This window comes from Salvelinus alpinus, chromosome 1, assembly GCF_045679555.1.
Source record: "Salvelinus alpinus chromosome 1, SLU_Salpinus.1, whole genome shotgun sequence".
Lineage (NCBI taxonomy): Eukaryota > Metazoa > Chordata > Actinopteri > Salmoniformes > Salmonidae > Salvelinus > Salvelinus alpinus.
Genome location: NC_092086.1, coordinates 42,114,644 through 42,140,955, shown reverse-complemented (window position 1 = coordinate 42,140,955; position 26,312 = coordinate 42,114,644). Strand labels below are relative to the sequence as shown.

The 26,312-nt window shown below is 41.9% G+C and overlaps 1 protein-coding gene across 1 annotated transcript; it reads right to left on the bottom strand.

Annotated features, from left to right (window-relative positions):
• Positions 1 to 10,631: 10,631 nt before the first annotated feature.
• On the bottom strand, positions 10,632 to 25,470 carry LOC139576469 (ral guanine nucleotide dissociation stimulator-like 1). Its single transcript, XM_071402628.1, has 17 exons — positions 25,108 to 25,470; positions 20,860 to 21,149; positions 20,129 to 20,173; positions 19,873 to 20,042; positions 19,607 to 19,764; positions 19,262 to 19,498; positions 18,987 to 19,090; positions 18,518 to 18,602; positions 17,627 to 17,698; positions 16,504 to 16,590; positions 16,315 to 16,347; positions 15,832 to 15,953; positions 15,336 to 15,425; positions 14,986 to 15,112; positions 14,258 to 14,518; positions 13,745 to 13,859; positions 10,632 to 13,494 (listed from the first exon to the last, which is right to left on the bottom strand). The coding sequence occupies exons 1-17, from the start codon at positions 25,129 to 25,131 to the stop codon at positions 13,355 to 13,357; spliced, it is 2,160 nt and encodes a 719-aa protein (XP_071258729.1). The 5' UTR covers positions 25,132 to 25,470; the 3' UTR covers positions 10,632 to 13,354.
• Between the last annotated feature and the right edge of the window lie 842 nt (positions 25,471 to 26,312).

Sequence of the window (26,312 nt, the reverse complement as noted above, 5' to 3'; positions counted from 1 at the left end):
CAGACAACACAGCTCTGGACTGGCTTTACTACAGGTTGCAAGGGCACTTGTACATGTATTTATGATGTTGAAAACAGTGACCCCAACACACACAGACTGTCCAGTGCGGTAGGTAGCAGATAAGAGCGTTGGGCCAGTAACTAAAAGATTGCTGGTTCAAATCCCTGAGGGCAGTGGTGGAAAAATGGTGGAAAAATCTGCTCCCGGGAAACGTGGATGTCGATTGAGGCAGCACCCCCACCTCTCTGATTCAGTGGGGTTGGGTTAAATGCAGAAGACACATTTCAGTTGAATGTGTGCAGTTGTGCAACTGACTAGGTATCCCCTTTCCTTTCCCAGTCTCCACACATGCCAACATTCCTCTGGTTCTATGCAGTAAACATTCTCTTCCATATAGAGAACCAGCCACACTATTATGAGAAGAGAAAGCTTGGGGTTTTAGAGAACAGCCAGACATGCACTGATCCAAGCATGCATACATAAGCCTAACAGTTGGCTGTAAACAAGTCAATGCTATGTAAGTCACAGAGAAGGATTCTTTTCAGGGGCCAAGAGAAAGGTATAGGCACACTGCCACCCTCTCTGACAACTTCATGTCATGCTTGATTCTTGAAACTTAATCGTCCATGATTGTTTTGGATTGATTTTGAATTGGGCGTGTCTAATTTGGACTACAGTTTGCTGCCTATCAAATAATCAGCCCTCTGTGGCTCCTCAAAAACCCAGGTAAGGCCCATGACTTAACCTCTTAAGTCTACAGAGCCTGATTTTGGGCACAAAAATGTATGACAATATGTTTACACTACTTATGTTATTAATTTCACACAGTTGTATAAGTCAGAACACAAAAGAATAGACAGTTCTAGGATACTCAGGATTCTCTGTCGAATGAATGTGTCTCTGGCTTCATCTAGTGGTCGGCTAAATCTTTACAATGCATTTTGTCAGCTATTTTTCACGTCACGTCAAAGGGGCGGCCCTGAGAAAAGCTGCTCTCCTGGTCGACACGCTAGCAAACGCGTGGCAGATCATCACTGGCATACATAGTACATGAATGTGTATGAGCCGTATCGTGTTTCTCCTCCAGATCTGCTGACCAGAGCAGTTCATTTACCCTGCTGCTTCCTTCCTCTACTTAACACCCCATAGTATAAAGTAGAGCCCTCAAGCCCACCCCAGCACTGCACTGCGACGATTTAACAAATTAATCTACCCAATATCACTCTGCTGAGTTTGCGAGAGGACTCGATAACCATGGATTTTCCTTTTTTGTTTCCCTCAAACTAAATCCTTAACTAGACAGTCACCTGACAAAGTTCACCAACTACATACGTACAGTATCAATGGAGTGTGTGTGCCAATGGGGGGATTATATTAATGCCCCAGGCAAACCCCGGGTGAACAGGATTAGCATGGATTGCATTCCATTTGGAACCGGGCTGCCTCCCGGGCGTGAGCGGAATCAAATCAAATGTTATTTGTCACATGCTCCGAATACAACTGGTGTAGACTTTACCGTGAAATGCATGCGTACGAGCCCTTCCCAACGATACAGAAAAATAATAACAAGAGGAATAAAATAGACAAGAATATACAGGGAGTCCCAGTACCAGATCAATATACAGGGAGTTCCAGTACCAGATCAATGTGCAGGGGTACAAGGTATTTGATGTAGATATGTACGTGCAGGGTAAAGTGACTAGACATCAGCATAGATAATAATATAAGAGTAAAATAAAGAACTGAGTAGCCTCGCTCTGTCGGCTCAAAACACAAGTGATGTAGGTTCAGCATGTGGAATAATGAGTAGGATTCTGTTTTTACATGCAAAAATGATTGTTTTTTATAGAAACGCTTTATCTGCATTCCCAATGAAAACTGGTTTTAAAAATTTAAATATATATTTTATAGAAATTGTTGCATTGTTTACAATATGACTGAGTGGCGCAGATTACCATTTGATTTGAGCAGGGCTCGCCTCCCTCACCGGTTTTGCCTGGTCACGGGATGGGCCATAGCCCGGTTCAACCCAGGGCACCTTAATCGAATCCCCTCATTGACATGGCGAGTACTCACACATCCTATACAACAGAGAATGAGTCTCAGCGGCATCCTACTGCTTCCATGTAGTATATGGTTGTAAATTCACTTTTCCATTTGAATCAACAAGCTCCGGAGCATGCAATGAAGCACAAAGGTGTCTATTGCCATCTACTGGCCCCATTTAGCAATGGTTTGCCTATGCATGAACAAATAGAAAGAATCAAGTCTAGATTCACAATGGCTCAAACTACATGTTCAAAGGACAAACACTTTTCTATCTTGTCAGGTTGTATTGTTTTTTCTAAAATAATAGAGTATTTATTATCCCTGGGACATTCATTAATGATAGGCCACCTTCTCTCATACTAAAACTAACTGAAGTGAAGAGACAGAATTCAGTAACTCTTGGAGGACAGTGGAAGTTGATAAAGTGATTAGTTATTGTTAACAGTAAAACCAATGTGCTTATACCCTTTGTCAGGGTATATACCCTTTGTCCTGCTCCTTTTTACAGAGAAGAGTTTGCTCTTTTGTCAGTAGGGTTCAGTCCAATTGCACATGTACTGTAGTCCTACATACCTCACCCACAGAGCTCAAATAAACTTCATGCTTTGATCTACTGAATTGAAGTAGGCCTGTGGAGGGGAGGGGTCTGTAAATAAAAGTATTCCTGCATTGTGGCATACATTTTTGTGTTGTCGATATGGTTGTCCTTGTTCGATAGAGCCATTGGCCGTCTTTCAGCCATGTTCCTATCAGCGGATTAATTGCTAACTATACAAGCTGACACATTTTTTCCAGTCTCTGAAAGACAACTCATTTGGGGCGGTGTTTCGTGCTCTGGCCCCGTCCCTCCCCCAAGGCAGACTTATTTGAAAGGGAGGCGGACACTAACAAACAAAACAATTCTTTGGGCAAATGGCTTCAAGTAATTCCTATCATCAACTTGAATTCGAAGATGTAGCAATTTGTTTGCTACATGGTGACATTCAGCCACACGTTTCATACTAAAAGTAGAAGAGGTTTTACAATCAGAGATCTATTGTATCTCGATTGTAAAACCTCTTCTCTTTAAAGTCGTAGATATGGCTACTAAACAGCAAGCTTTAACGTTACAGCCAGCCACCTAAAGCTAGGTTTACCAGCCAACGTTAGCATGACTGGAGTTGGTTAGCTAGTTAGCCTGGCACCGGCTAACTTGTCACTATGCACCAGGCCTCCCGTTTGTAACTTTTTAGCAAATGTGTAACATCAGCAACTGTACATAGTTTTACTAGCTAGCTATGTAACATAATTGACAAGGGTTGACATTGGTTATGATTATGACCATGGATACATTTCAAAATCATAGGCATTTATTTTTTATATTTTGCCTTCATTTAACCAGGTAGGCCGGTTGATAAGTTCTCATTTACAACTGCGACCTGGCCAAGATAAAATAAAGCAGTGCGACAAAAACAACAACTCAGAGTTACACATAAACAAACGTATAGTCAATATGTAGTGAGGGCCAGCCAACGAGAGCATACAGGTCGCAGTGGTGGGTAGTATATGGGGCTTTGGTGACAAAACAAATGGCACTGTGATAGACTACATCCAGTTTGCTGAGTAGAGGGTTGGAGGCTATTTTGTAAATGACATCGCCAAAGTCAAGGATCGGTAGGATAGTCAGTTTTACGAGGGTATGTTTGGCAGCATGAGTGAAGGAGGCTTTGTTGAGAAATAGGAAGCCGATTCTAGATTTAATTTTGGATTGGAGATGCTTAATCTGAGTCTGGAAGGAGAGTTTACAGTCTAACCAGACACCTCGGTATTTGTAGTTGTCCACACATTCTAAGTCAGAACCATCCAGAGTAGTGATGCTAGTCGGACGGGAGGGTGCGGGCAGCAATCAGTTGAAGAGCATGCACTTAGTTTTACTAGCATTTAAAAGCAGTTGGAGGCCACGGAAGGAGTGTTGTATGGTGTTGAAGCTCGTTCGGAGGTTTGTTAGCACTATGTCATGTCATTGCCCTCTTTGGACACCGCGAGCACCATCCCCCTACCTCGGCACCATCTCTCTCTGTCTCCTACAACCAGGCTGCTGTGGTCAGAGAGGTCGTAAATTCCTAGGGAAGATCCTGCCTCATGGCCAGACAGTATAGAGAGTGAGTGTCATAGAGAGAACAAAGGAATTTCTTACACCTCACAGAACTGGAGAACCGAACGACATTTATGTTCTGGAGAAGGTATAAAAGATCGGTGAAGAATCCAGCTACGAACTGGTCCGTTTGGTACAATTTTGGGAAACTCATGGGAGACAATACGGCCACATTACCATAACTGTCACGCCCTGACCTTAGTTCCTTTTTATGTCTCTATTTTTGGTTTGGTCAGGGCGTGAGTTGGGGTGGGCATTCTATGTTTTTTTCCTATGCGTTTGGCCTGGTATGGTTCCCAATCAGAGGCAGCTGTCTATTGTTTTCTCTGATTGAGAACCATACTTAGGTATGCCTTTTCCAACCTGGTGTTTGTGGGTAGCTGTTTTCTGTTTTGTGTTGTAGCACCTTTCAGGACTGTTTCGATTTTCGTTGTTTCATTTTGTTATTTTGTATTTCGTGTTCAGTTATAATAAATTAACATGGACACTTACTACGCTGCGTTTTGGTCCGATCTTTCCTGTTCAGATGAAGAAGATCGTTACAATAACGCTGTTTATACAATAGCCTCAGATATGAGGCTTACATCTAATTGTTGTATAAGATGAATGAGTGAGGATGATACTGTTTGTGAAATTGTGTAATGTGATTTTGGACTGTTTAATGAAGGAAACTCCAATTCCCTTTGGAGTTTAACTAAATCAGAGGACCGCCCATGAGCACAGTTATGGTCTTTCGTCCTGGGACAGGCCTGCTCTTCCGAATAAAACCCCCACCCGGGTTTTCTATCGTCAGACCAAGCTTACCTCAATTACGAGATGGCTAAAGGTTGCAGACCAGCTTACCTCGATAACGAGAGGGCCAAGGTTTGAGACCAGACTGCTGAACTTTGAACCATCCCACCTGGTTAAACTCTTAGACTATCGATACCGACAGAATAAGAACAAGTCTTTGATATTAATTACTAGTCTGCAGCTAGGAATTTGGTATCATTGAACGCGAAGACCGACAACCGCCGAAACATCTATTCTATAACGACATGAATGAATGTCACTCTGAACTATCCATTCTAATCACGACAGAGAGAGAGAGGGCGGACAGACTCTCCAACAGAAACAAACTTTTCTACAGAGATCCCGACGACACACTGAGCGTAAATATATATATATTGATTGCAATTGTTCCCGAATGAGTGAGCGTTCATGTGCAAAGGATTAGCATTTCAATTGTTATAATTATCACTCTGTCTAACAAGCCGCCATACCGGTTTAGCCCACTAGGGCACACCCCCCTATCATTTCTTTGTAAACATATCTATTTTGTTTGTTTGTGTGATGCATTTCTGTGAAGTACTTAGTAAATAAATTATTTTAAGGCAATTGATGTATGGATGACTCATAGTGAAGACAGGGTTCGTGCAGATAACCAACAATTTACGACGTTTTGGTAAATAAATAATTAATTAATCAGAAGACTAAGTGACCAGATATTAAAATATCTGAAAGTTATATTAGGAAAATTATAACTTTGTAATCTGAATATTTTCCTTGGTCCCCCGACTTCCTAGTTACAGTTACATGGTTATGTAGTTTAATCACGTAATAATAATTACAGATCATTTTTGATAAAGATACGTCTTCAGTTTTAATGATGCCAAAGACACGACAACAGTGTCCAAAGAAGGGACAGATCTATACAGAATGGTGTCGTCTGCGTAGAGGTGGATCAGAGAATCAGCAGCAAGAGCGACATCATTGATATATACAGAGAAAAGAGTCGGCCCGAGAATTGAACCCTGTGGCACCCCCATAAAGACTGCCAGAGGTCCGGACAACAGGCCCTCCGATTTGACACACTGAACTTTATTTGAGAAGTAGTTGGTGAACCAGGCGAGGCAGTCATTTGAGAAGCCAAGGCTATTGAGTCTGCCGATAAGAATGCGGTGATTAACAGAGTCGAAAGCCTTGGCCAGATTGATGAAGACGTCTGCACAGTACTGTCTTTTATCGATGGCGGTTATGATATCCTCTAGGACCTTGAGCGTGGCTGAGGTGCACCCATGACCAGCTCGGAAACCCGATTGCATAGTGGAGAAGGTACGGTGGGATTCAAAATGGTCGGTGATCTGTTTGTTAACTTGGCTTTCGAAGATTTTAGAAAGGCGTGACGCTAGATAGTATTCCAAACAGATGTAAATAACAATTATTGGCTATCCAGCAAGCTAGCTAGCTAAATTGACTAAGAGTGAGGAGAAACAATACAACAATTTAACTGTTGTAAATCTCTACAACTGATAAGCTGGTTTTACTATAAAAAGTATTTGCCTAAGCATGCTGTTAGACATGGCTGTAGCTAGATACTGTCTGCCTACCTACCTATGTACATTTGTACAGTCTGGTCACTGTGCAAATGTTGAGGGTTATGCCATATTTATTTCTATTAGGCTAGATATTGTTCTAAATGTAATCTCTGTGCCTATGCACATGTACACATGTTCAACTAGTCTGTCCTAGTGGTGTTATGCTGGCATAGTTCAACTGTCGTTCAAACTGTGGAGTATCATTTATTATATATTTTCTGTCTTACAGATAATACCGTGTGGTGCCTGGGCTTCTTTCTGGATTGGATTCTTGGAGAGAAACAGAATTCCTTTGCCTGCGTATGTCATTGTAGCAGAACTGTATCCCATGAACTGTATCCCTCTCGATGGATTGAACAAGCAGAAGATTACTCAAGAGGAGATGAATAGCAGTTTGATCATGACAACACTCCCACAGCTTTACAAGTGTTCCCTGAACTTAGTGTGTTTCTTTGGAATGACAATTTCATCATGACCACTACTCCCATCATCTGCTGATCACCAGTTCTCTTAGCTACAGATTGTTACACCAAATAATGTGATTTATCCAAAGATTTTTGGTATCCATTAATGGGAGTTACAGGAAAGGTACTGTTTGGTGTAGAACCGAATTTTCCACCAACCTTAGCTTGGTGATGCTGTCATCTTCAATTTGTGGAAAAAGGAGTCTCATAAAATGTCTGTGTCCAGTTGCAAGAGGGTCTGTTTGAATTTAGAAAACGCTCAGTTACTTTTTTTGCTCCATTAAGTAATCCAACAATTTGTACGCTGCTATCTTGTCTATTTCAAGTCTTCTCTCATTGATCAAGACAGGTGTCTGTCATCATGACATGTGGCATGGACACCTTTCAATGGTCTGACAAATACAGCTGTAGCTCGGCCACCTTCCACCACAGATGCGGAAGGCTGACATAGGCGGATGCGGTGGATTGAGACGCAGCCCGTGCAAAAAAACATCTCTAGCTTAAATGTTTTAATTCTGATGGGGATTTTTTAAATTACTTTGATGCACGAGTCAAGACTCTTAAAGTATTAAAAACAAAGTAGTCACACTTACAGGTTCATTTAGAATGTGCTCCAAAAAAGTTACTAAGTTGTGGTAACACGATACAGCTCTGATCATGTACTGTAAGTCCAAACCTTCAAAAGTCAACATTACATGGAACCCAATTACATCGTGAATACATGGCATTCAATTACATCAGGTTCAGCAGCGGGACGATTTTTGTTGTTGAGTGGATGGTCAGGGGGCTGGAACAACGAGGACTACATCGTAACAGTGGACTACTACAGCAGATACTTCGAACTCGACAAGCTTCACAGCACCACATCTGCAGCTGTGATACACAAGCTGAAAGCAGCCTTTGCCAGGCATGGCATTGTAGAGACTTTAATATCTGACAATGGGCCCTGTTACAAATCAAATGACTTTGAATCCTTCACAAAAGCATGGGAGTTCACACGTCACCACAAACCCGCATTACCCTCAAAGTAATGGCCTTGCTGAAAAATCTGTGCAGATTGCTAAATCACTCATGGATAAAGCAAAAGCAGACAAGAGAGACCCCTACCTCAGTCTTCTTGAATACCGCAACACTCCTGTTGACAACTTCAAATCACCAGCCCAGCTGTTGATGAGCCGCAGACTTCGCTCAATCCTTCCCAGCACCAACCAGCAGCTGCAACCTGAGGTTGTCAGCTACAAGGAAATGCATGGAAAACGTGCACAGAGACAACAACAACAAAAGCGATACTACGACAGGTCAGCTAGACCACTGCCACCACTGATCAACGGAGAGTCAGTTAGAATCCAAGAGCATGGCCTCTGGAAGCCAGCAGTCGTCATCCAGCCAGCTGACACTGAACGTTCATATCACGTCCACACCGAAGAAGGAGCGGTGTACCGCCGCAATCTTCGTCACCTACTGAACACAAAAGAACAACACACTGATGAGATGAACTGTTCCCCTGAAAGAGAACATGATGTACTATACACACACAGCACAACATACACCATACTTACCTGCAACACCACAAGAGCTGTTGACTGACACAGAAGCATGCTCAGCATCATATCGCACAAGGTCAGGAAGAGAGGTCAAGCCCAGAGCTGTCCTAGACCTGTGAAATGTCAAAGGGTGTAGGCGGATCGCTGCCCTAAAAGAGTTCCAGACTGTAAACTTGTTATTGAAAGTTCACTTGAAATGCTTTGGTATTGTGTTTGAAATGTTAAGATGTATTTCTACTGTGAAAGCTGAGTTGCTGAGAATCCCTTGTTTGAAAAGTAACACTATGTTGGATCATTGTTTCAGAGTCTTTGTTTATTCAGTTGGTGTAGTATGCAATATAAATGGTTACTTACCTTGAGTTCAAACTGCAGAGCATGTTTTCAAAAGAAACGCTTAGAATATGTAAACATTTTTCTTTTGTTTTAAAAGGGGGCTGTAATATTCATATGTGTAAACATACTGAATTATAATTGGATGCATTTTACCGCCATATCATACTGTGCTATGATTGGTTAAGACCACCCAACTGGTTAGGTCATGGTCAGTTTGATCCTGGTTGGCGATACGTGAACATGCCAGTTATAGCTAGCTAATAAAGAGCTACGTTAAGAAATATCCTGTAGTACTGCATTTTATTATTTGTACAAAGTGTGCAAAACAAGACAGATAGAATTATGGTCAGATTTTCCAAATGGAGGGCGGGGGAGAGCTTTGCATGCATCTCTGTGTGTGGAGTAAAGGTGGTCTAGGATTTCTTTCCCCTTGTTGCACATGTGACATGCTGGTAAAGATTTTGTGAAACTGATTGAAGTTTGCCTGCGTTAAAGTTCCCGGCCACTAGGAGAGCCGCTTCTGGGTGAGCATTTTCTTCTTTGCTTATGGCCATATAGAGTTGGTTGAGAGCGGTCATCGTGCCAGCTTCGCTTTGTGGTGGTAAATAGACGGCTACAAATAATACATATGAGAACTCTCTTGGTAGATAGTGTGGTCTACAGCTTATCATAAGGTACTCTACCTCAAGCGAGCAATACCTCGAGACTTCTTTAATATTAGACATCGCGCACCAGCTGTTATTGACAAAAAGACACACCCCCCCACCCCTCGTCTTACCAGAGGTAGGGTCTCTGTTCTGCCGGTGCACGGAAAATCCGGCTAGCTCCATGTTGTCTGCATCTTCATTTAGCCACATCTCGGTGAAACACAAGACGGGACATTAAAAACGGTGACGTTGGTAGGATATTTATCCAGAGGTCATTTATCAGTGATAAAAGTTGTAAACGTGTATTATTAGTATTAATTATTATTATCCATATTTTGTCTCATTCACTTATTTTTTACCTGCACTCTTGGATCCCGGAGCATAACATTCGTTGTACCCTGCAATTACATCTGCTTCCTTGTACGTGTGACTAAACACAATCTAATCTAATCAAGAAGCTTTGTTTCCCTATCACTATGAAAACCCCAGCAGTGTTACAGTTCTTGACACACACAAACCGGTGCGCCTGGCACCTACCCTGTTCAAAGGCACTTAAATATTTTGTCTTGCCCACACATACAGGATCCATGTCTCAAGGCTTAAACATCTATTGTCTCAAGGATTAAAATCCTTCTTTAACCCATCTCCTCCCCTTCATCTACAATAACAGGTGACATCAATAAGGAATCATAGCTTTCACCTGGATTCACCTGGTCAGTCTATGTAATGGAAAGAGCAGGTGGTCCTAATGTTTTGAACAATCAGTGTATATCACTCTAATATGGGTGGGAATACTTTAGAACAGATTTCCAAAATTGAAATCACTAGGACCTGATTTGCTGGTGTTTTTAGTCCTTTATGTCCAACAACTAAAACACATTTTTAAAAAATGTATTTTTTTTCAGAAAACTTGGGGAGCCAAATAAAATCACCCGTGGGCCAAATTCATGCCACCAGTTGGGGAACACCGAATTACATCATGCATATAAGTGCCAGTCTTACAGAATGGCATACGTTAGCCTATATATTCAGAGATATGGAAACCAATAATCTTAGAATCATAAAGGCAAATACAGTATAAGAAATGTTGACAAACACAGAAAAGGTGTAGAGAAACTTTATTTGGAGCACAGAGACAATGAAACTGGACAGCTCAGTAAAAGTACAGGCATTTCTGAGATATCCTGTTGCTTGAATCATTCAGTTTTTTCATGTTTGCAGGATTTTCACATAGCATTGTACAAGCCATATATATATAACACTTCCTCTTTAGTTTACAATTACCTTTAACGCTATTCATCTCAAAGAGACAACTAAGCAACCTCTGAGAATTCAGTTTTGGCAGATTTGTAATATACATTAGATTTAAATCTGGGTTCAAATTACCCATCTACAAGCGCTGGATGAAATGCTCTGGCAGATGAAAGCGCCTCGAGTTTTTGAATTTCTTTTCACCTTTTTTCAGAATGTTGCATAACCAACTTGGTTCAATCATAGTGGAAAGTTTTAATATATCAAACACTTATTTGCATGATAGTCCTTCTAAACATCTAAATTAAGCTACTGTGGTGTCATACACCGATATTTAAAAAACATATTTTGGAAATGCCTATCAATCGGTGATTCATCTGCAAGTTTTAAACAGTCAAGAAACCTGGCATGGTTTAGAATGTATACTAAACAAAAATATAAATGCAACATGTAAAGTCTTGGTCCCATGATTTCATGAGCTAAAATAAAAGATCACAGAAATTTTTCCATACGCACAAAAAGCTTATTTTGCTCAAATGTTGTGCACAAATTTGTTTACATCCCCGTTAGTGAGCATTTTTTCCTTTGCTAAGATAATCCATCCACCTGACAGGTGTGGCATATCAAGGAGCTGATTAAACAGCTTGATCATTACACAGGTACAGCTTGTGCTGCTGACAATAAAAGGCCAGTCTAAAATGTGCAGTTGTCACACAACACAATGCCACAGATGTTTTGAAGGAATGGGCAATTTGCATGCTGACTGCAGGAATGTCCACCGGAGCTGTTGCCAGAGAACTGCATGTTAATTTCTCTACCATAAGCCGTTGTTTTAGAGAATTTGACAGTACGTCCAACCGGCCTCAGAACCGCAGACCACGTGTAACTATGCCAGTCCAGGACCTACACATCCGGCTTCTTCACCTGTGGGATCGTCTGATACCAGCCACCCGGACAGCTGATGAAACTGAGTATTTCGGTCTGTAATAAAACCCTTTTGTGGGGAAAAACTCATTCTGATTGGCTGGGCCTTGCTCCCCAGTGTGTGTGCCAGTCTCCCAAGTGGGTGGTGCTATGCCCTCCCAGGCCCACCGATGTCTGCGCCCCTGCCCAGTCATGTGAAATCCATAGATTAGGGCCTAATGCATTTATTTAATTTGACTGATTTCCTTACATGAACTGTAACTCAGTAAAATTAGTTGAAATTGTTGCGCTTATATTTTTGTTCAGTATATTCAATTGACAAGTGCACACAGCCTTGCCTGACGACTGAAACTGAATTCTTCCGCTGCTCTATCGTTGGTAACATACTTCAGTCTGAGAGTGCGATCATTGAAGTCGTTTGTGGAAATGTCAAAATGAGGGGTTGTACAAAACAAGGCATCAGCGGTTGATCATCTCTAACCCATCAGCATATCAAAGCCAATGACGAATTTTCAAAACGCCGATTTACCCACGTGTTCTGGCTCAACCCATTGGTTTCTGGGACCAATCAGACGGTTTAGAATGGATTTTCATTCTAGAAATCATCGGGGAGGTACTCAGATCCAGACTCATTGCGGAGGAGAAATTAACGTCCGTTGGCGTGGCGTTTGGCCGGAACAAGGAGTTTGGGTAGATAGGCAACACAGCCATTGAGGCCCACCTAATCATTAAGAGCATTATAGGAGACAAATAGAAAAAAATGTAAAAAATCTAAGTATTAACACTGAAATGCAACACAGGACCATTTACAACACACATTACTATCACCATCATTAAAACTTTGACAGTCTGAGTCCATAAATGTTTGTCATTGTCCCCTCTACAGCAGCTGACTGTAGCGTATGTGGAATGCTATCCAGCCAGTCAGGGCAGCCCCTCCTTTCGCACGCACAGCCCCAATCAGTATCGCCATGACGGCGGGCTGATACCCTGGGGAACATAGTGATCCAGGTGAGAACATTCCCATCCACTTCTCAGGTGGCAGGCCGTCTCCTGTGACCTCATTCCCTTTTAAGTCTCATAGGTTGTCTCTCCCTGTTGGGAAACGTCAGTCATCTCTCTCATTAAAACAAATAGGTGACTGGTTTTGCTCAGAGGAGAAGAGACAATAGGAAACAACTATTACGTGTCTGTATATTGGTGTGTGACTGAGGGAGAGAGCATCACAGTCACTGCTGATGCTGTTCCAATGTGACTCCTTTCCACAAAGTAAAGCACCTCAAGGAAGTCTTTGAGGAATGTTGAGTGTTCAATGGTGGAAATCATGTAGAGTTCGCTCCACCAATAAATAAAGGACATTCTGTTCAATGGGTTTCAAAATGTAGCCCCAAATCTGTTGTCTTCAGACGTATATACACAACACGTGTATTTTACATGAAGTGCCATCATACTATCATCTTCCACCTTCCTCTCATGGCACCCACTTGACAACAAACCAAACAGGGGTCTGTCCATCATGGAACATTTAAACATGATTTTTGTCCTAAAAGAAAGTTATTAAAAACAAAAGTACAACCAGGCAAATGTCTGTACAAAATCCTTTGAACTCAGTCCTGGTTTGCAGTTACTCATCATTGCCATAGAACAGTATCTACTTTGAATAACGTCCAAGGCTGGAAGTAGCGCACAGAGGTTTCTTTTGACCCTTTGGACACTGGTGCAGAACAAAGTCAAAGTTCACCGACGTGCACATGGCGTAGAAGACGTTAGCTTTGTCCGGAATGAGTAACTCTGAAAAACAGAAGATGATGGGGTTGGTATGAGAAAGGAGAATATTACATACAGTATGCGTACACTATTAAAAAGTCCTCTTCAATCATTCCAGGACAACAATATCTTCAGTAATATTTCTACTATAGGTAGGTGTAGTTAATGCCAAACTATAACAACTCTTTGCTTGACCAACACTGATCTGCACAGTGATGTGGCATCTTTGAGTGGGCATATGTACTGTGTAAGAGCATTGATTGTTTTAGCTCACCTCTTTCCTGGGAGATCAACTGTGTGAGGGTGAAGTCTTGACAGGTCAGGTGCTCCAGGTTGTGTTTTTCCAGGGCCCTCTGGATCACCTGGGCAGTTTTGTCCTGACCAGTCAGCTGAGAAGGACAAGTCAAACAAGCAGTTAATATGCTGTAATGAGGAAGCGAAGGGGTTTGGCTGCAAAACCTCCCTTCAACCAACCAGAGTATCTTAAATAACAACACCCCCCCCCGACTTCGCTGATAACTTCTTTGAGGAAAAATGTACATACTACGACTGTGATATGTGGTTGTCTCCCCTAGCTATCTTAAGATGAACGCAATAACTAAGTCGCTCTGGATAAGAGCGTCTGCCAAATAACAAAAATGTAAATGTAACCAACACAGCAGTTCTTATCTTAGATTTCATCATAACCAAATGTACAGAGCTAGAGTACTACACACATGATCCCTTTTACATTTCCATAACAGGACCCCAAGATAATCCCTACCGCCAGATCACAACCCAAGCTCACCAGGATGCTCTTGTACATGTTGCCGTTGCCAGCCTCCACACTGACCCTCACTATACAGGAGTCAGCCACCTGTCTGTTGTAGAGAGGGAGGGAGGTCATGGACACAGAGCGCTTGTGATGAGAGGCCAGCATGGGTTTAGGGTGGGCAGCCACTGGAGCAGAGAGGTCAGGCTGAGAACTGGAGGAACAAGTGGAGGGAGTGGAGCCATCCGGGGAGGAGGGTAAGGCCTCCGCCACATTTTGACAGGAGCTGGACAGAGACTGGGACAAGGTAGAGAGACAGAACATGCATGAGTGCCTATGGAAATAATGAATTAGTCTTTCAGTTTCTCTGTCTGAGATATTGACCTCAGCACATTTTGTGGACAACTGAAGTATTGAGCCATGCTTCACCAGCAAGGCATGTGCTAAGCAAACACCACTCCTGCTTGGCTTCAAGGACCTGGTCAATTGACATTCCAGTTCTCAAGGACATCAGTTTCGATGAGATGTCAATGGGGATCACTGTTATGAATGGGAGGTTATATAAAAAGCCACATAATGGCAATGACTTTTGAATTGCTTCATGGTGTAACTACTGGTATTAGTAAAGTGTAACTAGAGGATGTTTTGTAGTACAGTGTGTTCTATTAAAACATTTGAAACAGCTTTAACCAGGGTGAGCAATGACTGACAGAAAGAGAGAGACAGTCAGAGGCATGTTTAAAGGGGATAGGAGAGAGCTGTACCTGCAGTTTAAGTGTGGAGGGAGGGGTGGAGAGATCCTCCATCTCAGAGCCACTGGACCCTGAAGACGACACACTGATCTGGTCTGCATGGGTTTTCCTGCTGGATCCCTCACTCACTTTCAGGAGTCTGCAAATACACACAGTTAGAACTTTCCACTAAATTAACAAATGCGGTCAACGTACACTAGTAAAACCTTAAATACTGCATTTTGTCATTGTTCTTTTACAGTTCTTGTTTATTTACAACAATGTTACAATAGTTGTATATATTAGAGATGGGGTGAATACTACTGTCTTGAGTAGAATTAACAAGATGGCAACTGCTATTAAGAGAAGTGTTCAGTACTCACGAGGACAGTTTCTTGCTGAGCAAACGGTGGCTCCAGGCACTTGGGGAGCAGAGGTCTATTGGAGTCTCCAGGTTTCTGGACAGTTCATAGCTGTGGCAGAACACATAGAAAACACGTATGAGCCCCGAGGTCAGGGTGGACTCGTCTAAATGTATACAGCCTTTTGTTCCAGCCCTGCACCAACACATTTGATTCTAAAAGCCTGAACACACTGCAGCCCTGTGTCAACCCCAGCTCTAGATGGGTTTTCTATAAATTTTCCTTAACAGGCAAAACCAGGGTAGGGATTATGGGAATTGTGTTTTACATGTAATTTGAGTAGTACATTTGGGTATACAGTATATTAGAAAGAGACAATTCAGGTTGTATAACGGGTTTATTGGCTATAAGGGGCATCATTTTAAGACATTATTAGGCCCATCAATCCTTACAAAGCTCACCAGCTCTTTATCTCCTCATTGATCTACAATAAAACCAGTGGGGGACAGGTTCTCACCTCTCCTGGTCAGTGAGCAGCTTCTGGCCCTGCAACCAGGCAGTGATCCTGGTGTGATGGGGCAGGTTGTACTGAGAGCAGGAGGCTTGGAGCTGCCGGATCTGAGAGAGAATCTCAAACTCCTGCAGAGAGAGGGAGATCATGAGCCCATGTCAGCTATGTGGTTGTTATGTAACTTGTCCCGAACTAGTAACACCTGACAACATTTTTAACAGTCATGGGGCTCCAATAAAGGCTAAGAGATAGTAATTTAGAGCAGTAAGCAAACATCCCTAAGCATAAAGGTGTGCACTTTTCCCTTCGGCATGTCAAAGTACCACTAAAATGTGGTGGTGAGTGTACCACCAATTCAATGCATGTCATGTCCTATAACAAGGGTGAAATATTTATTAGACATGTTTGTACTGCATCTTTTGTTTTCTTTACGTAAAATCCTATTCCCTATAGGCTTAGAGATCGAAGACAAAAACAGCAACAACTTACCCTCCTCCTCTTTTCAAAGTATATGAGGTCCCCCTGTCAAAAATAGCAGAACATGCTATTATACTTGACAATATGGAAGATTTATTGTCAATATTAAACATTAAGATAGCAATCTGCTAAGGTAAATATAGAATTAACTTAAAGTAGCTGCCATAACTCAGACGTCTGTTTCAATGGCTGTTTGCTTACCTCCACAGTATCTGGTAGAGCAGTGTCCAGCATTGTGAGGATAGTCAGGTATGTGCCCAGGTAAGGAACCACCCCACTGGAGGTGCTCTGAGGAGACATCAGTACAGAGACAGCATGTCAGCAGAGGATTCTAGTAACACAGCTTTAGAGAATGTGCATATGATGCTAGAAAAGGTCTTGGTCTATGATTACTGTCCTTTCATAGCCTAGTAATCTGTGGCCATTTGAAACATCAGTGGCTAAGGTTAGGATGGCTTCCTCTTGCCACACATGACACTCTCGGTCTTTGAATAGATTTTTCCTCTAGGGGAATCACTGTAACCTCTTGTGGGTTAAGAGCTGATGGGGTTAGGGGGCTACATGTGACTTCAAGAAGCAGAAACTGCCACCGCAAAATACTGAGTAGACAGTACTAGGATCCTTCCTCCCCTTTCCACCCGCCCGTAACAGCTTATAATAAACGTATATATATATATTTTTTTTTTTTACTTTCAGATACACAGAATTCTGCTATCATTTCTATTTTATTTTATAGCCCCCTTTTTCGTGATATCCAATTGCGATCTTGTCTTATCGCTACAACTCCCCAATGGGCTCGGGAGAGGCGAAGGTCGACTCACGCGTCCTACGAAAAACATGACCCCCCAAGCCGCGCTTCTTAACACCTGCTCAACCCGGAAGCCAGCTGCACCAATGTGTTAGAGGAAACACCGTTCAACTGACGATCAGAGTCAGCTTGCAGTTGCCCAGCCCACCACAAGGTGTCGCTAGAGTGCGATGAGCCAAGTAAAGCCCCCCCAGCCAAACCCTCCCCTAATCCGGACGATGCTGGGTCAATTGTGCACCGCCCTATGGGACTCCCGGTCACAGCCGGGTGTGACACAGCCTGGGATCAAACCCCAGGCTGTAGTGAAGTTGCAACACTGCGATGCAGTGCCTTAGACCACGACACTACTCGGGAGGCCTCTGCTATCATTTCTGTCCATTTAATGTTGCATGGAAAGAAGAGGAAGCTAAACTCAAACTTAATGACCCCCACTATATATAGATATATATCTATCTCATGTCTACATATCATGTCTGCAATGTCTCTTACTCAATCGCTCTCTGAAGTATTGCTTACCATCTGTCTGGCAATAGGACATCGCTTGGATATCTTGGGAGAAATGTTATCCATGGCTGTTTGGCTTCCATCCTGAAAAGGGGTCAGATAGAAGCTAAATTCAGTCTGCATTTATGGCCTTCCATTGTCAACCTGTCCACTCATCTGCAATGACCTACAGCATATGCAAAGAGTCAGTCAAATATGGTCTAGGTCAGAACTTCCTTTACCAGCTTATGGGGTCAACACCACATTGGTTGTTCTTAGAATAGACACACACACACACACACATTATGTAAACAATATATTGAGCTTTTAAAATCCATGCAAACATGTGAACAAAAGCAGTTTTGTGCTAAGGAACATTTTGATAAGAACATGTGTCAAAAGCACAAATAGTGTGAGGCTGTTAATGCAGACACAGGGAGCAACTGAAACTATTTCTCTGGAACAGTTCAATTGAACAAGGGGTGGACCAATACAGTAAAATTAAATAAAGACGTGAGGCAAATGAAGGTGTTTCTCAAGGAAATGCTGGGGAAATTGTCATTAGTGTAGTGTTTGTTGACAATGCTAATATTAGCATGATATTTGGAAATTCTGAGCAATATGTAGAATTTTACTTTAGAGCCCTCTCACTGTAACCAGACCTAATGAAGATTTGACACAAACACCCAGAGCCGACAGAAAAATAGAACACCCTCTCTTTTGCTTTGGGACAATGGCTTACTATTAACACATTGTAAGGCAATTTCACTAAACATTAACTTCACAGAAAGATGGGTTTTAATAAGTCGTAAAAGTAGAATATCAAAGTGCTTGAAGATGTAAGTAAAGGTCAACTGCTCTCAAAACAATAAAACACTGTTTAAAAAAAGTCAAATCATTTTCCTTAAGGTACTTGATTCTTACCCCCACAATGATCTCTCTGTTGCTTAACACACAGTTCTCATCAGGGAAGGTTTCACAGAGGTTATCAAAGATGGCCACGCTGTCCCTGAAGAAGAACAAACCAATTAAATCAATCCAAAAATAACACTCAGACAAGACACCACTAGCAACTTCATTACAAAAGATATCCTTGAAGCTTCAAAGGGATTTAGAGTTGGTAAGGCATGGCATGTTGACCTAAAATTATTGTTCAACTATTCTTGACTGACTCAATAAAAATTGCTTATTGCATAGTTATGGCATGAAGTACAAACTAAGGTTAGTTGAATAATGTAGGTCAATTACTAGTAAATCATTTCCTTACTAAGCCTTACATTCTCAGAGGATAAGGACACCTTTGTTCATTTTTTTTGCCATATTCAGTCAATGTTATTGGCCCTCTAGCTTCATGACTCAGCTAACCCTTCCAGTGTGACCCAACAGTCCGTACCTACACACAGCAGCCCACGTCCTCCTCAGCCTGTAGACAGCATTGGACTGAAGGGCAGACAGGATGGCCCTCAAAGAGGAGAAATTCTTCAGCTGCCGACACTCCTGTTTCAGAAAACAGTCACAAGTTAGAGACTGACTTAGAACTTACTACATACAACTAAATGCACTGAGAACCAGGATGCAGGTTAAAGTTGTGTAAGAATGTGTAAGAAGGCTGCACTTGGATTTGAAAGTGTATCCCTCAAATGGTCCAAGTCCCTAGATGTGTCTGACCTGTCCTACTCTGATCCACTTCTCAATGACGCAGGCCCTCTGAGCTGGGCTGGAGGCCCTGCGGACAGAAGTGGGGCTGGAGGTGGGCCGGCAGAGCAGGGAGGTGATGACTCGGTTGGTGACTGCATTAAACTGGGCAATGGTGGCGCTAACGGTAGCAGACAGGTTCTCCTTCTTGTCTCTCTGGGACCACACACAGCCCAGACACTGGTAGGGAACCACCTTCCTAAACAGCCCCTGAGAGATGCACAGATAAGGAAGGTAAAATGGAAAAAGAGTGTTAGTGATCCACTCCTGAGGACGCATATTAAGAGTCAGAAATTATCTGCCATGATTGACACTTACAGCGTCCAGTCGGGTGAGCTGTTCTGCGATGCCTGTGACTGAGAAGTCCATGATGTCACCCTGATCCAGTGGGCTGTACCATTCTAGGCCTTCCTCCCCTGAGCTCTCGTTTTCCTGATTAACCTCAGCCTGGGCAGAATGGCCACCATTATCCATTTCTATTAAAGGAGAGAGGAATGACAGAAGAGGGTCAACAATGGTATAAAAAAATCAAAGGCAATTCACAGAAAAGGTTAGGAAAAACAAGTAAATTGAGAATCCTGTACCTCCTCTCTGGAACATCTTAAGCAGAGTTTCAGAGCACTGGGCCAGTGAACAGAAGGAGGATAGGCAGTGCAGGTGGTCCAACAGCAGCCTTAGGGAGGGATGCTGAGGAGGATCCCGGAAGTCCTCACTGTACTCCTCCAGCCAAGTCTGGATCAGGGGCAACAGACACCTGAGGAGACAACGTGATGAAACAATGTCTTCCCTGTTTCAGAGTCAAGGAAATAAATGTGATCAAGGGAAAAGCAGCCAGCTCACCTCCTGTGACATTCACTGTTGTACACGTCTGAAGCCCCATTGTCCCTGTGAGAACAATTAGGAAGAGTGTCAGACTCATCTAAATCGTGACTGGACCACTGTCCTGTTGGTCACATTCTTCTTCAGACTGTTTTTCTTTGGTCTGTCTCTATGCTCCGTTGTTATCCTGACACTGACCTCACTCCAAACTCAGTGAATAAATGTTGTTGTTGTAAAACCTGTAATGGCTAACTACCTGCTGGGTGCTTATTATCATTACATCAAAGATGCTGAGATAGTTTTTTCTTTCTTGCTTCCCTCACAAAATGACTATGACGAAACTAAGTGACTTTGCATACACAGCGAGAGGTGTTGTTCAAAAACAGCCACTCTCGACATACCCTCTCATCTGTGTCCAACATAACATTCTGAATCCAATTTGGCTAATCTTATTTGTTACTAACTCGGAATTTGTCAAAAGAGTTGTGTTTGCAAAAAAGTGGGTGAAGACGAGAAGGCAAAAGAAGAGGGAGAGACATTTTTAGGTCATTTCACCAAACATTCATTTGATAGAAGATGGTAAAACTAGACCGTCAAGGTGTTTTCAAACTACAAAGGTCAAACAACTTGCTCACATCATTTTATACTGTCTAATTTTAACAGTGAAACAGCTTCTGCATTATGCTCTGAGACAATGGTCAGGTGAAACATGACAGCAGTTATGAGTACTGTAACTTAATGACATGGCCCACCTCTGGAAGAGCAGCTCAATGAGTGCACTGGTAGTGGTGAAGGTCTGGTAGGTGGACAGAAAGATCCGTCTGTAGTCGGGCTCCTGGCAGCAGGGGTCCAGGAGGTGGCTCACTAGCCGGTTCAGGGTGGCTGCCTTCAGCCTGCGCACCTTACAGGTCCGGTACTGGACGAAGGCAACGCATGGCCGGGCCTCGGTGGGGCTGGCTGGTATCTGGACGGGCTCCCGACGCAGGGTGATTCCATACAACGCCCCCTCCTCAAACTCCTCACCCCACTCCTGCACTGGGTTCTGGGTGGGAAGGAGGAACTCACACAATGAGATGGGGAGACATGTAGACCACTGACAGGACAGATCCTACAGACCATAAAGACCAACTGTGAGACCAGATTGATGTTTATGGTCCATTACAGTAAGCCTATTCAGAGGCATGTGTAGACACTTCACCTGGAAGGTCTGTGATACAGGGGGTGCTTTGGGTTTATCAGTTATTCAGCTGAGAGGTGAAAAGACAAACTTATGTTTGCATCTGTACACACACCATCACAGATTCTTCTCAGGATATTCACACATTGGTTTAGCAAAGCTAGATTTAGATGAGATTTCTTCGCTTTAAAAGGTTTAATTCAAATCTCTTAGAAACACTGTACTGTTTACGTTAGAGAAAACACTGAGCAGAAATGGAGATATGAATTCAATCACTTTGACAGCATCCCTTTTCCCCCCATACATGTTTGCTGATGGAAGAAGTGCTCAGCAAGTGACTTTTTGGACATGAATGACAAAACATTCAGGAGATAATGGTGCTCAAAGTTTCCCCATTTTGCATACCCCACCACACCATCAGACATCCATGTCTTAATCACTGGAAAAGATACATGGTTAAACAGGATTGTCAAACTCATTTATAATTTCTTGAGCATGTTGTATCTCAACTGATGGCGGGCACAACACAACCTCAGATTATGTCAAATAGGGTCAAAGCTACAACATGTGCCAATTTGAACAAATATATAATTTATGTTTAAGGTTAAATATTTTCCTGTGATGAAGACATGGTTGTCTCATGGTATGATATGCAAAATGTGCCAACTTTAAGCACCTTTCTCTGTTTTGGCATTCAGATCCAAAAAGTCACTTTCTGAGCCCTTCTACAATGGGCAAATATGTATGGAAAGTTTTGTTCAAATCAAAAGGGGTGCTGTCAAAAAGTGACTGAATTCAAATGGATTTACCCAATTACAACATTTCATACAATAGGCTGCATATTTAGCAGGACAAGGAACTTGACTCTAATGTATGCCAAAGAACAACATGAAAAGGTACACAGCTTGCCTATTGAGGACAAGAGCAATGTGGTACAACGAGAGACGGCACATGGGTCAAATAATTGAAACGACATGATCAAAGAAATTGTAAATAAATCAGCATAACCCCTTTAAAATATGCAACCTATTAAATCTACAGTGGCAAGAAAAAGTACGTAAACCCTTTGGAATTTCCTGGATTACCTAAATTGGTTAACCAGACTGTTTGTCTGTTGTTGTGACCTAGATGAAGATCAGATCAAAGTTTATGACCAATTTACGCAGAAATCCAGGTATTTCCAAATAGTTCACATACTTTTTCTTGCCACTGTATCCCTCCACCCACTCCCCCAACTCAGTCCTCCATACAAGTCCGTCACTAGCCCCCAATCAATCTCTCTGTTCTAATACACGCCCCTCATATCTGTCCACTGCTTTCTGATATAATTTAGGCTTTCCCCCCTATGTCCCTGTCAGAACTAAACGGTCTGGTTTTAACATTGGCACTAATATTATCCATGTATGATCAAAGCAAATCAGAGCATTTTAAATCATATGCCATCTGACAGACGTACAGATGCGTATGGTGGGCAGAGCACTCAAGGCACATTATAATCATTACCCAGCTCCTAAATTACAGAGCGTTACTGAGGTACAAGGCAGGCAGATGTGTGTATAATTAGATTGTGACGCACTTGACAAAAGACCAGGTCAAGAAAGAGAGACACTATTATCGGTGTCGTGAGGGGACCAATATCACACCATTGTCCTTTATGGAATACTGCATTACATTATCTGTAGGCCTACATGAGGCCAAGGAACAGAGGTCCTAATTCTATGTGCAAGGATACTATACAGTAGCATCTTTATCTTAGTCTTTGGTGCACCAAACTAAATTCAAAACAGACAAGAATTGTCCAATATTGAGACTAAACATAATTCTATCAGGATAGCTCTCGAAAACCCTTCTTCCCCGTATGTGAACTACAATTTCGATGCTTTGTTTTAATGTTTAGAAACATAAATCATAGCTTTCAAACCGGTTTTCGAAACACATTCCGATATGCACCTTATCTTTCATATCAGCGAGAAAAATTTTCAAATAAGATAACTTACTGTAGTAGCTTTGCACAAACTGTGTGCCTCCAGTGACAAACTACACTTCCTCTCCAGTTTTTTTTGAGAGAGAGATCAAATCTTTTATTTAATTTTATTAACAACAAATCAATACAGGAAGTACATGTGGGAACACAAGTCTATATATAAATAATATACAAAGGACATTTAGGCTAGGGGGTACAATATCACATTACACAAGGACCTAAAGGGACATACAGACACTTATTATTCTAACAGCTTTTTTGTTAGTAGAGTATTTAATTGTCTTAAAATACAGTTCAATTTCTTTTTGTAAGGTAAGAAAATGTGGTGTTTTGTTTGTAAATGTACATTTGTGAATATGAAATTTGGCCAAAAGAATAATGAAATTAATTACATATAAATGTTTCAGCTTATTTCTATCGTAGGTAAAGAATCCAAGCAGTACATCTCTCCACAATAGTGTAAAATCTTCATAAATGAGTTCAATTATAAAATCTACTGATGTCTTGCCACAGTTTTCTTACATGAATACAATGCCCAAAAAAAATGCAACACTGTTTCTGGGTGGTCATCACAAAAGGAGCAATTTGAGTTGATGTTTTCCTTAAACTTCTTCATATAGTGGTTGGCAGGATAATATACACTTCCTCCCCATTTATGCTTACACACAGGTTAACGGAGAACGCTAGATAGCAAATTAGCACAGGTGGCAACCTATGTCTTCCGTTAACAAGCGATGTAACATGGAGATATGGCTGTGTAGGAACACTAACCCCTAAAGGTCGGTAGTAATTGAATTCTCGCTGATATGAAATATGATCCTTATGTTTCCAATACCACACCGCAAGCGATGCGTTTTAACGTTTACAACGAGTGATCTTAACAAAACTGCCCCGACCAGAAAATACTATTGTCAATAGTTGCTAAAGCAGTTAGCGTTATGATATCACCATGTATTGTTGGAAACCAGCTATAGGTCTAATACTCGTTTTTCCATTCAGGCAGTTTTATCTAATTAATAAATAGACAATGAGACTAAAATATTGTAACGACCCTGGGTTTATAAGCGCAGATATCGACTCTGCCGCAGGAGCATGCTTTTGCGGAACAGTCAATAGCGCGCTGGACTTCGGGCTAGAAGGTCGAGGGTTCGAGACCTGCTCCCTGCCTATTTCATTACAATATGCACCATCATTGTCCTGTGACGACAATGATGCAAATAAAAGTCTCACTGACAGATATGCATACACTAAATGCAAGGATATACTGTACATCCATGCATCTTGCATGCATTGGCAATATGTTGCCGTGTTACTTCCATATGCATTAGCTGCACATTAGCCTATTCAAAGACGCCTTCTGGCCAGGGAAGTTTTGTTAAGAACCCAGACGTTTGCTCTAAATGTTAACACGAAGGAAACATACGGACAAGTGGAGGCTGGTGGGAAGAGCTATAGGAGGACAGGCTCATTGTAATGGCTGGAATGGAACAGATTCAATCGTGTGGTTTCCATATGTTTGATCCGATTCAATGAATTCCATTCCAGCCTTTACAATGAGCCAGTCCTCTTATTGCCCTATATATTGGGCTATAGCTACACATGTCTATAACCCTCTGACAAGCCAGCACTGTCTGATTTATGACCAACAGGTGTAAGAAGAGAAATTAGCTATTAACCGCATTTGACTCTGTTCAAACAATGCATAACCTATCATTCAAATAGCCTACATTACATTATAGTTCTGAAAATACAATAAAACTAATAAGATAAAGTTATCATTTCTAAATGAAACGCATGACGTACAACCACAAAATTCTTATGCATATCATTGGAAATTACCATTGATATCTCCCATTTTCCCATCTCCTCAGTCACCGCAGAACGTTTATGGTGTGATAACTTCCATCTTGTTCAAACTAAGTGTTGAAGCTGAAAATACACATCCACTTCGAAGGAGTTGAAGTTTACGGCAGCATGGTGATATGAATAAATATTTTACAGAAACGTCTTTCTTTAAACTACATATTTAAAAAAATATATATCATGTATTTTTTTTAAATCTGCGTACTATTCGTCACATTTTGCGGCCGCATACAAGTAACACGCTATCACTTGTCAAGCGCTTCCCATAGATGACCAATGAACTACACTAGCTCCGCACCTAATGCCACTATCGCTAAATTCTTCAAAGCTTAGCTTGGCGTTCTTGCTTGAAACTCCCAGCTTTTATGCAGTGGGTGGCGGCTATGGGAGGAATAGGCTACTCATTTGAGGGCGGTCTTGATGAAAGGGGTGTGCTCTCTGGTTTACTCTTCTGTAAGTATTTGCATATTTCCTACAAAAACTATATAAGGGATAATCATCTGATCGAAACTCGAGCTCATTGCTTCTGCAAGTTCATCTTCTGATGAGTTTTTTGTGATGATAAAGAAAAAAGCTGGATGCTGAAAGTAAAATCTGTTGTGAGTGTGTTGGCAGCTCCACAACCTATATATTCTATGGAAAACAAGGGTGGCAGAATGAGCACAAGGATAATTAGGGGTGAGTGGGGTAAGTTGAGCCTCCCTTGTTTCTAGGAAACCATAGACAAAATTCATAATTTGACCAAATATTTAGGAAGAGGTCATTTCATGGAGTCTGTGAAGGAAGAAACCACATGGGAAAATGGTAAGCAAGTTAGGTCCAAAAGATTTTCAGCAAGTCAAATGCATTTGTGTTAGAGGTTTCATGACGCTTGTATCGTAACCAAAGTAGATCATTTAACGAGTGTTCTATACATCAGTTGGGGTCTCTATAAGCTTCAATATGAGGTCCTAAACCTAGCATGAAAGTGCATCGTTGTAGCTGTGTGGGCTAATATAGTTAAAATGCTTGCCTTGGGGTAAGTTGAGCCAGTGGTCATGGGGTAAGTTGAACCAATGGCAAGTTGAGCAAATGTAAGTGTTTTCTTCCCAGGCGTTATGCAAGGCATTATTGTTGGGATATGAGGTAAGAACAGGGCCTGACTTACGATAAAGGTGTTCTAAAAAAGTACAACGTCTTTG